The 12,170-nt window shown below is 33.9% G+C and overlaps 1 protein-coding gene across 3 annotated transcripts in view; it reads right to left on the bottom strand.

Moving 5' to 3' along the window:
• The window catches only part of LOC114239543 (uncharacterized), a 150,242-nt gene that overhangs the window by 100,160 nt on the left and 37,912 nt on the right, over nucleotides 1–12,170 (bottom strand). For 2 of the 3 annotated variants that reach the window (XM_089739444.1, XM_089739445.1), the window contains exon 2: nucleotides 1,478–1,585. In XM_089739444.1, the coding sequence (XP_089595570.1) occupies nucleotides 1,478–1,585 (108 nt within the window). Of the gene's footprint in view, nucleotides 1–1,477; nucleotides 1,586–8,296; nucleotides 8,430–12,170 lie in introns of those variants that run through there. The other variant, XM_089739446.1, reaches the window with a different exon arrangement.

Here is a 12,170-nt window from a genome sequence, read left to right as displayed (position 1 = left end):
AAAAAAAACGCAAGTAGGATTGATATCAGACATGCATCCGTTGGTGAAACTCAAGCCAAATCCCTATGCAGCATGATAAGAACGCATGTTGCTCCGACTCCACATAATGAGGGATAAGATCAAGAAGACGCTCAACAGCGCTCGTCAAATTTTTTTTATTGCTTAGATGGGTGGACGAGCTCACAGCTCACCTAGTGTTAAGTGGTTGGTTTAAGGTGACATCTACAACGTAAATGCGCCACCCACCTTGGTTCTAAGGTCTCAAGTATAGTTACAACGGCTGCCCCACCCTTCAAACCGAAACACATTACTGCTTCACAGCGGAACTAGAAAGGGTGATGGTACCTACCCGTGCGGACTCACAAGAGGTCCTACCACCAGTAGTACCAGCTGACAATTGTGTTGTGTACAAATAAATTGTCGTCGACTAAATTATTCTAATTATACTAAATTTTCTCAAGAATATTAAACAGAAGAAAAAAAAAACACTAGAATAACAAAGCTGGTCGTTAAAGATCTTGATTTCAAAACCACTCGGAAATTCTAACTAAACGCTCCGCTTGACTCAAACGCACAAAGCATTTACCGTAAGCCTTCTCAAATCTCTGTTGGTTTCAAACGTTTTACTTATAATCTCTACGGAGTTGATTGTATCGCACGAATAGTTATGCGTAGGTACTAGGAACCGTAATATATAGGTTGCATTATGTTGCCTGTGTATCGCAACGGTCTTCATTGAGGAAGTTCTATATGCATCAGATTACTGCCAAGGTTCAAAGTCGCAATGGTCAAAACCGAAGTGTAAAATAATTTAAATTAGGAATTCCAATCCCAATTATTTTCCTTTTTCGAGATCGCTTTTCTTCACAATCTTTCTTCCAATGATGATGGACAGACAAGCCACCGATGCCGTAATTTTCAAATCTTTAGTTATTAACAGGGAGATGGCTGACAGTGATATACTGTAATGATCTTACGTCATGACCTCTGAGTCTGCGGAGGGACTTCAGTTCCCTCTGTATTTTGTATTGTATGTTCCGTGTAGAGTGCTCTGAGGAATTGTTTGAGATGATACCATTGTCTCGTTTTTACCATCGCACCGCCCGCCACCGGAGTTGAATTCATCCATACTACCTGGAGCCACTACGTACATCGACAGTGCGTTTCCAGATATCTTTTTTGGCACGTACCATCCGGCTTTGGAATGAGTTCCCATCCACGGTGTTTCCCTTCTTCAAACGGGGCTTGTGGAGAGTACTTAATTGTAGGCAGCGGCTTGGCTCTGCCCCTGGCATCGCTGGAGTCCATGGCCGACGGTAACCACTCACCATCAGGCCGTATGCTCATTTGCCTACAAGGGCAAAAGAAAAAAAAAAACGGTTTTGGCCATGCCAGGACTGTCAGTTATTAAGTGCGATTGCACTATTCTAGTGCCTTGTCACAAGGTACAAAATATATGACCTTAGCTAAAACTCACCGTATTACATGTGTTGATATCTTTGACAGCGCCCGAATCGAGGAGCTCAATTACTGTGTCGAGCTGACCGGCGCGTGCTGCTCGCAAAAATGCTGTGTTTGGATCTATCTGTAAAAACAAAAGAATAAACAATTACTTTGCAATAATTTTGTTTTGTTCGCGTTTCAGTTTCTTGTGTAGCCGATTTAGAGCGCATTAGCTACAGGTCGTTACTATATTTCTTTTTTTATTGCTTAGATGGGTGGACGAGCTCACAGCTCACCTGGTGTTAAGTGGTCACAGGAGCCCATAGACATCTACAACGTAAATGCGTAACCCACCTTGAGGTATAAGTTCTAATGTCTTGCGCAAATTATATTTTTGCGGGTTTGATTTTTATTACACGATGTTATTCCTTCACCGTGGAAGTCAATCGTGAACATTTGTTGAGTACGTATTTAATTAGAAAAATTGGTACCCGCCTGAGATTCGAACACCGGTGCATCGCTCAACACGAATGCACCGGACGTCTTATCCGTTAGGCCACGACGAATTAATATTATATTATTATTGTTGTTGTTCTAAATATAACCATCACCATGCCATATGAACCAAACGCAATGTAACAAAAATTAAAAACTAGTAACGCGTGAGGTCAACTTTCCTATCCGTCAAGAACCTATTGAGGTGAATTCTCTTTATTTGCTTTCAATTGACGAAAATACTAATTTCCTTAAAAACGATAAGAAGTAAACGAATATTGATTTCCGTTCATGTTGAGGTAGTATACTTATATTGTTCTATCTTCTAAAACTTTTTTTATTGTTTAGGCGTACACCTCCTTTATAATTATGATTAATATGTGAAGCAAAAACTTTGTATCCCTCTTTACGAAAATTGCGCGGACGGAGGACTATCAAATTTTGTTCTTGACGTCTGTTATCAAATTGAGAATAATTTATAGAGAGAATATTAAATATTTTTTGTCTTTCTTAATATTGTTTATAGTGTAGTCTTGGCGAAATTTGTGATTATAGAAGTATAAAATACAATCATAATAGTGTATAAACTTATTATATAATTCCAATTAATTATAGTCGAATTTCGACTACTGCGGGACCTCTAGTAATTATGATCATATCTAATATTTTCTTCGGTTTTTAGAAGTCGGAGCTCGAATTAAAGCTACTTTTCCCACTTTTATTAAGTCACGAAAATAGTTTGAATTATGATCATAAAAAATATCTAAAAAAATTAGAACGCTAAATCTAAGAGTAATGATGCTAATATTCCATTGCAGAGTACCTTCAGTACCTACAGCATTCGCTTTTACTATTACCGTAACACGTAACATTCAAGTGATTAAATTACAATTCACTATTCACTACTACAGTTCCAATGGAAAGTAGGAAGAAATACGATCGAATTCCATGAACAAACCTTTGGACTTTCTTAGTGTTATTTAAATTTAAAATCCATATTTCCTTACACTGTATGTTTACGTGTCTAACCTAAGAAATTATCCGAATTTGAGTTGGGATTTATTTATTCTTCTATATTTTAAGGTACAGAAAAATCTATGAGGTCATCAGTAATTTATATTTGATGTCGGTCGTGCCCTTCGATTTCACGGTGAGTTCGTAGACCTGACGATTCCCGTAATACATGGAAAATCTTATTATGCGCTCCATTTACCTTTTGCGGAGGGCCGTGAGGGAGCGATGGGCTTTTATATACTTTGTCAGAATTCTGCTATGTAATATTTATTTTAGATTTTACACATGTTCCTTTAGTAAAATAAGTATTCTATTTAGGATATCAATACAAACTTAGAAGGAATTATTACTGAAGTATCATATTAAGCTCATATGTAGTTTGTGTTTTTGTGCTTAATGGGAATAACGACCAAGGGAAGATCTTCCTCCGAGCGGGTGATATTATTGCTTGGTAGACCGACGCGACGGTCCTAATGTTCTAATGTTGTTGTTCTAAACTTGTATTCAAGCTTATCTTGAAAATGTCGTAAGCGAGATTCAGGCGTCTGTCAAATATCTTGTGTTGTATGATGGCTGCTACCACCACATGCTTATTGCACTAGAGCAATGCGTAGTTATAAAGTCATCGATCTGGACACGTCTTCTATTTACAAGTTTTGACAAACAACAATTACGTAACTGAACCATAAATATGAGAGTACCACGGTAAATTAATTAATCTAAAAGCTTCAATAACACTAGCAAGCTATAAATACCCTCCATAATTGCTTTGAAGTGCTTTCAATAAAAATAAATACAATATTGAATAATAACACAATTACAGTTGAATTTCTTGTCGAAGAAAAGTATTAAATATCTATAAATATATTAATACGTGAAGCAAAAACTTTGTATCCCTTTTTACGAAAATTGCGCGGACGGAGGAGTATGAAATTTTCCACACTTATAGAGAATATAGAGAAGAAGTGCACAATGCTAATTTTTTTTAATAATGCATAAAAGATACATTAAATCAATAAAGAAAACATTACACACACTGCATACCATGTATTTGACGCACACACGCATTCATACTATTTATTTTCAAACTTTTGTTCTTGACGTCTGTGGTCATATTGAGAATAGATTAAATATTGTTTGTCTTTATTAATATTTTTTATAGTGTAGCCTTGGCGAAATTTGTGATTATAGAAGTATTAAATACAATCATAATAGTGTGTACAAATTTACAATTACAATTAATTATAGTCGAATTTCGACTACTACGGGACCTCTAGTAACAAAAGTTTTACGAAAAATTTAGATATTAAAAAGATTTCGTTCTTTATGAAGGAAGAAGAAGAAACAAGACACTTTTTTTTATCCGATCCGATAATATCTCTCTGTATTCTGCTATACTATATAAATACATAATAAATATCGTACACTGGTTTTCCGTTTATCTGTCACTTGTTATTACGTTGATCTCCGGAGGCAGAGACAATTTGATTTCAATGATGTATTCAAATCAAATTATAGGTTTCATTAATTCGATTTTCAGTATAGGTCAGTACCATTGACACATTGTATTAATAAAAATTCTCAATCCAAAAAAAAATTAGAAGAAATTATTAAAACACGCTAACTTTTTTAGACGTGCCGGGCGCTTTATTACTCTTAAGTAAAAATCCCAAAAGAAAAATTTAACATTCCAGATTCCTAATAAATAATAAATGCGTTGTAGGTGTTTTGAAAATATTTTCTCAGTTCGCAATTTTAAAACGTTTCTCTTTATTCTTTCTTGAACACACAGTTAATATAACAGTAATTGAGATAAGTTATAAAAATGGCGAGCTTAATTCAACAATTGAGTTTTCGCTACCAGCTAACCGTTCTTAACGAAGGAAAGCTTTAAATGAGTGGGTAGAAGAATACAATCTAATCAATTTACAATCTAAACAATAACAATAACAATAATAAAAAAAAAACACTAATACATAATATATCAGACTACATATATACATACACACATAAATAACGTAAACATATACATACACGTACATATATAACATTTCATTCGCTTTTTTTAAATAATGTTCTAACAAAAAAAAAACACCTCCTACGTTTTATATACGTTAAATGTTTGTAGTAACAAATAACGATAAGACGATACGATTACTTAGAGAAAAAGTGTTATGTATTTTGTCAATTGCTTTTTGCGAAGTAACGTACACCCGAAGAAGAAAAAACGATACCAGACAGCTTAGATAGCTTAGTAAAAAATCGATTCGGGATCTGCGAGAAGCATCGGAGATTTAAGATAAAATATCGAAACTCCTGTATCGGTTGTCAATCGATTCGATAAAGATAAGTCGTGACCGAACTAGTGCGGTGACTCAACTGAAAGGTCTTTAAAGATATAATAACCGGCAAACTTCTTGAGCATTTGTTGACGTAGTGGGGGTAAGTTTGCGCATGGTACACTCACGTGCAAAAACATTACTTACTCTGCGTCATAATGCTATTAAATTATTAAAATCAACATATGTATTTATTTATATATTTATTAGAACGTCAACAAAACATATAGGTTAATAATTGTAATAATTTAATCTTGGGGTAAAATAGATATTCCTTCTATTAAGTCAAAACTAGAGCTGTTGCCAGGTCTTGGTTCAGTTGAAGCGAAGCTGGTATTTGTAATTTTTTTTTCGTTATCATAATCTTGACCATCATCATCATCACTGTTTTCATCACCCGAGTCGCTATCATCGTGATGAGTCGACATAGGGCTCATCGGCGTAGTTTACAACTCGGTCGATTCGGTCTTCTTTTTTGTCTATAATTAATTATTTTTTGAAGATATCCGATTCGTAGTAATCGAATGTTACTTTTTTCAATTACCAGCTTCCGATTATTTTCTGTTCTTTTCTTCCATCTGAAGCCTAGCTCTTTCATAATTCGTCGTAAGCTTCATTCCGAGCCATTAAAATTTATATCTTCTTTAAATTTTTCGAAGCCTTTCTACGGTACGGAGTTTCGCTGCTTGTTATGTAGTTATTATGATTACATCTTTTTATTACAGATTGAACGAAACTATCCATTCCGGTAACTTTCTTCTTCCCTGATCTTTTCTTACCCGGAGTCCGAAACACGGCGAGCAAGCCAGAGCCTTTAGCTTCGTTAATAATGCACCTAACAGTACTCACTGATGTTTTTGTTGCTTCCGAAGTCTGTTTTAATTTTTCCATATCATTCTTCCCCTGTTTTTATAATGAAGCAATATACATCGTACACAAATTTTCTACCCTTTCTTTTAAGTACTACACCAGTTTGTCACGGCATAGTGTATGTTTTATAAAAAATCAACAAACACTCAACAAATAGCAATGGCAATAAAGTCCACAAGCAATTCTAACAAATAACTTAACGATTAATAACGATAGACTTTCCACTGTACGCAAGCGTACTTTTGGGAGCAAGCGGAATGAGGGCGCGGTGCGGGACGCAAGGCTCGACTGATCTACCAATAACGCGCTCGATACGATTTCCCCTGCCGTCGCGCCTCACCCTCACCACCAAAGTGATCTAAAATTCGGTTCTGCGCAGTCAAGGTCATTTGCTCAAGAAGTTTGCCGATTACTATACAATGATGGGTTCGAGTTTATCGAGGTTTATAGAAATTTGTTGAATTTTTAAGAATTCTTTGACTACATTTTTATTACCTCATTTCAATGCTTATAGTTCACATTAGAGAGGGTCGGGTTAGAATGGTTTTTACTACGCTTTTATTAGCTTCAGACGTATGTATGTTAGTATGTAACGGAATCTTTGAACATGATTTTGAGCCCCTTCAAAACGTCGGATAAATTCGAAATTTGGTATACTTATTAAAAAAAAAATAAAAAAATTTGAAATTCAACTAAAAAATGAAAAATAAATAATAGATTCAAAAAACAAAAAAAAAAACGCTTTTGTAGAAAATCCAACTAAAAAATAAAAAATTGAAAATAAATTTAATAAATTTGAATTAAAAATAGTATAAGGAAAAATGATTTTATCGTAAAAAAAAGCGTGGGGTGCATGGTATCAGTAGTTATAAATATTTTATGAACAGATATGAGTAGAACGGTTATTTTGATAACATCCTGAAAAGCACCCCACGCTTTTTTACAATAAAATAATTTTTTCTTACACTATTTATAATTCAAATTTATTAAAATTTATTTTCAATTTTTTAGTTGGATTTTCTATAAAAGCGTATTTTGTTAGTTTTTTTAAACTATTATTTATTATTTTAACTCCTCGTCATAATACAAATGGCTATTATTAACATTGTCATACAATTCTAAAGATCAATTCTCTTTTAAACGGAAGTTTTTTTTGGATTTATGTCATTATAAGTATTTCTTGTGCAAACAAATAACGATTAAGTTTTGTGAGAGTAATTTTCGTTTCATTTACAATTTGATATTATACTTAAACTATTACAAACATAGAACATTACTACAACATTTTTTCTTCCACTTTATTTGCAAATATTAATCCTATCAATCTTGTTCGAATGGAAGCATAAAATTTTCACAAATCCAATTTTAACATAATGTGATTTTTAATGATGAAGGTTTATTTCTGTTTTAAAAAATGTAAAATTTATGTTTTGATTATTAGATTGCATTCTGTCTGTCGCGATTAGACAATAGCAAAAAAATATTATTCCATTCTTTCTGGTCTCAGAAGTATTATTTCAATAGTTTTAAATTATTCCCTAACACTCAGCCTTACATGATTATGCATTTATCTAACTAGTGAGTCCTTTTTTTACATTTATAGAAAACTCAACGGCGTGTAACATTCTATACATCACGCAAATTTGCATTCAATTTGCACTTATGTACGATCGATATTTAATATATATTTTTTTTACATTAATTGTTCTTTCTTTTTTCCATCATCACGATCAATTTACTACTAGGAAATAAACAAAATATATTTAGACAAATATACAACAAATCTCATTGTTTTCAAATTACACGCAGATTCAGCATATCTGATAAAAACTAGAGAAATAGCCCCTCGGTCACCGTCCTCGTCGAACCCGTCGCTTGCGACAAAAGGCTTGACGAGCGAATTAACCCACAGACACAGCCCACTGAGTTTCTCGCCGGATCTTCTCAGTGGGTCGCGTTTCCGATCCAGTGGTAGATTCTGCGAAGCACTGCTCTTGCTAGGGCCAGCGTTAGCAACACTCCGGTTTGAGCCCCGCGAGCTCACCTACACGTTAGGGTGAAGCTGAAATAGCCTCTTAAGGCTATCAGCATAGGTAGGAAAAAAAAAAGATTAACTGTCGTAAACACAAACGCACCACAAGAGTGAGAGAATAAACGCGTCTCTCTAGAGGCAGGATGCGCGCGCCGCACCACACCGCCATGACAGCACTGACCCGTCAATTGTAGCCTGTGGCTGCGCGGACGCGTCACGCACCAGCAGCCTCATATGACGGCAGTGCACCGTAGGAAGGAGGTCGTAAATCGAGATCTACTGATAAGAGGCCTACATTTAATGTAATAACGCTGCAACTAGTGATTTACAGAAAGCCCAAACGATGTAAAAACAGATATCAGTTTTTGTTCGTAATTTAATTCGATGACGTCTAAAGCAGAAAAAGCACAATTGTTATTTGTTTTGTTGCATTAATGAATAAAGGAACTATTCGCCGGATCTGGTGGTAAAGAGTTACCTTAGCCCATAGACATTTTAACGCGAATGCCGTAATCCAACTTGAAACATGTTAATATTATTACCGTGCGAATTTCAATAGTTCTCTACTACATTTGGTATACATCGTATCTAATTTTCGATCTAAATTTGAAATTGATCTTCAATAAAATTTAAAGAATAATCAATTACGATCTATTACGAAACGGTTTTTTTTTATTATTGCCAGAGCAATACACTCCCAGCAGTCAATAAACAGCAATAATGATACAAAATAGCGATTCATCGTGATGTTTGCTAATGAAAAAAACGCTCAAGGCTGTTGTAACAATGTGCTAGCAAAACATAGCATACATATTAAGCTTTAATATTAGAACAGATTGATTGAAATTAGAACGTCTTACGAGAAAAAATAAATAATAGTTAAAAAAAACTAACAAAACACGCTTTTATCCAACTAAAAAATAGAAAATAAATTTGAATAAATTCGAATAAAAAATAGTGTAAGAAAAAATAATTTTACTGTAAGAAAGCGTGGGGTGCTTTTCAGGATATTATCAAAATAACCCTTCTGTTCATAAAATATTTATAACTACTGATACCATGCACCCCACGCTTTTTTTACAATAAAATAATTTTTTCTTACACTAGTTTTTATTCAAATTTATTAAAATTATTTTTTTATTTTTTATTTGGATTTTCTATAAAAGCGTATTTTGTTAGTTTTTTTAAACTATTATTAATTTTTAATTTTTTAGTTGAATTTCATATTTTTCAATTATTTATTTAATGTTGAATTGTCATCGGTCCTTAATAAGTATACCAAATTTCGAGTTAATCTAACGTTTTGAAGGGGGTCAAAATCATGTTCAAATATTCCGTTACATACTAACATACATACGTTTGAAGCTAATAAAAGCGTATTAAAAATCAGAAAGAATATTTAAGAACAACATTAACGTTTGAATTTTTAAGCAATGTTACTGACGATAATGTCGAATACAGAGCCAAATAAATGAGTAAAATAAAGAAAGTTGACCTTGTTGAACAGAGAGATATTACTTTTTATTTTTTCTTCTTGTCCTTTGTCTGACAAGGTCGGATAAGCGCAGTTTGTCCTCTTTTTCCATTTAGACTTATCATACGTTATCTCTGTCTCATTTAGACCTATCACATACGTCAGGCCCTTCTTTCGCATATCCTTTTTCAGACAGTCCATCCAAACCTTTTTAGGACGCCTTCTCCTCGCCTTACATACCTAGACATTAACTGATTACTTATTTCTAGTTTACATTCGAAGAATAAGATCAATGTCCATGTGAAAATGTGGCTGGCATAGTATTAATTTAAATGTGAAAAAAATAACTTTAATGAATGTGATTTTAATTACTATTTTATTATATTAATTACTATTTTTTTTTTGTAAGTTCTTTGTTTAAGAACCTCGTTATTACACTGCTTCCGTTGATATTAATTTGCTAGGTTTAAATAACTTCCCATAATTTAAATTTTTATTAAAACTGTATTTTCAAAAAGTTTATAACACCATGTTTTTTTTATTGCCCTCGTAGGCAGGCGAGCATACGGCCCACCTGATGGTGAGTGGTTACCGTCGCCCATGGACTTCAGCAATGCGAGGGGCAGAGCCAAGCCGCTGTCTACCGCTTAAAACTCTCCACAAGCCTCGTTTGAAGAAGGACATGTCATAGCGCTCGAGAAACACTTTGGAGGGGAGTTCATTCCATAGCCGGATGGTACGTGGCAAAAAAGACCTCTGGAAACGCACTGTGGATAACCGCAGTGGCTCCAGGTAGTATGGATGAATTCTACTCCGGTGGCGGGCGGTGCGATGGTAAAAACGAGATGCCGGTATCATCTCGAACAATTCCTCAGAGCACTTCCCATGGAACATAATTTAAAATATTGTAAAATAAAAAGTATGAGATTAAAGTAATTTCGTTTAAATTTGATTTACAATCTAAAACGAGGCACGAGCATACACCTAAGAATAATTTGATGAAATGATGAGTTATTACAAAACAGATTAGATACACATCTCGAAAGTAATAATGACATGTGAATTGATGTTATTAGAATTACAGACAAGGGTTTCTGTAATATAAATGAAAGGTTCATAATGGTTGCGTTCGACAATGATTAATCGGTTTCTTGTTTTTACTTCGACAATGAGTACGGTACTAATAAAGAAAAACTTCACTTACATTGCACGCTTTCAAATATTGTATCGGTGATTTTAGTATTTATATAAAAAAAATTTTTTTTGTAAAATATATAAAAAGCTTGGAGATAAATTAATAACAGAACAAGTCTTTATATTTCAAGAACATCACAGCATATCGTCGTTGTCAAACCAAAATCTGCTATGTGCACTTTTTGATCATTTCGTATAGTTCACAGCCCTATCTACCGTATAAAAAAAAATGTTATGTGTCTATAGCTTTATATTTATCTATAGCTTTCATTTATATAGTTCTTAAAAATTCACCTTCATATAAAATTTCATACAAAAATGTTTTTACTCGTTAATTCAAAATAGAGTTTTTGCACATAGCAGATTTTGGTTTGACAGCGACGATATCCAGAAAGAAACATACAACCGGATAACAGCCGGATAACATCGCACTTCGAAGTCACGTACAATGCATCTCTATGACCAATGATATCCTGCATTCAAACTAGACACGACAACCAGATATTTTTCTCGTAACTGATGGAATCACGCAAAAATTACGTGCAGATTAAATGCTATTGTAGGGTCGTTGACCGCATTTGTTATGCATTTAACTGTAACAAAATTCTTGATTACTATGGCATATTATCGAATAAAGATTTTTTTTAATTATTATTGAACTTAATAACAAATACAGTCAGATAGCTTTCCTGTTTCTATTGCAATTTTTATTTTGAACGAAAAATGTTTTAGACAGACATCATTTTTTTAAACATAATGAATCTACTTAAAATTAAATATAATATCATATGTATAGAGATAGCCTATATATTAATAATTGAAAATCCGAACAGTGAAAGGTCTCGGGTCCGTTAAACTAATTAAAAGGTACAAAAAGGTTCCAATTGAATCTCAAATCATGCCCTTGTTACTTTTCTAGGGCGAGCCGACAATACTCACGGAACAGCCGCGTTGGCGCGCTTTCTTCTCAAATGCATTGTCATGTTTTTTATCTCACCGATAAATTAATTTCTAAACACTATTAAGTTATATGCAAATTTCATGATTGGGTTTTAAGTTTAGAAACAAAAACATGTACATATTATAATGTTTTTTGATTAGTTAGGATCGATGGACCAACTACAGCTCACAGCCTTGTTAGTTTTCTCATTGTCTTTATGGGCAGACTAGCATACGACCCAACTGTTGATGAGTGATCAATGCCACTCATGGTCGTCAGCAATGCCAAAGGCACAGCAAAGCCGTAGCTTACGGCTCAGTACTCTTCTCATTTAAAGAAAGTTCATGTCTTAGCGCATAGTTAATGGTT

The sequence above is a fragment of the Bombyx mandarina genome, chromosome A1 (genome assembly GCF_030267445.1).
Source record: "Bombyx mandarina strain Sakado chromosome A1, ASM3026744v2".
In the NCBI taxonomy this organism is placed as follows: domain Eukaryota; kingdom Metazoa; phylum Arthropoda; class Insecta; order Lepidoptera; family Bombycidae; genus Bombyx; species Bombyx mandarina.
Note: the sequence above shows the minus strand (reverse complement) of the source record. Positions and strands in the feature narration are given on the sequence as shown.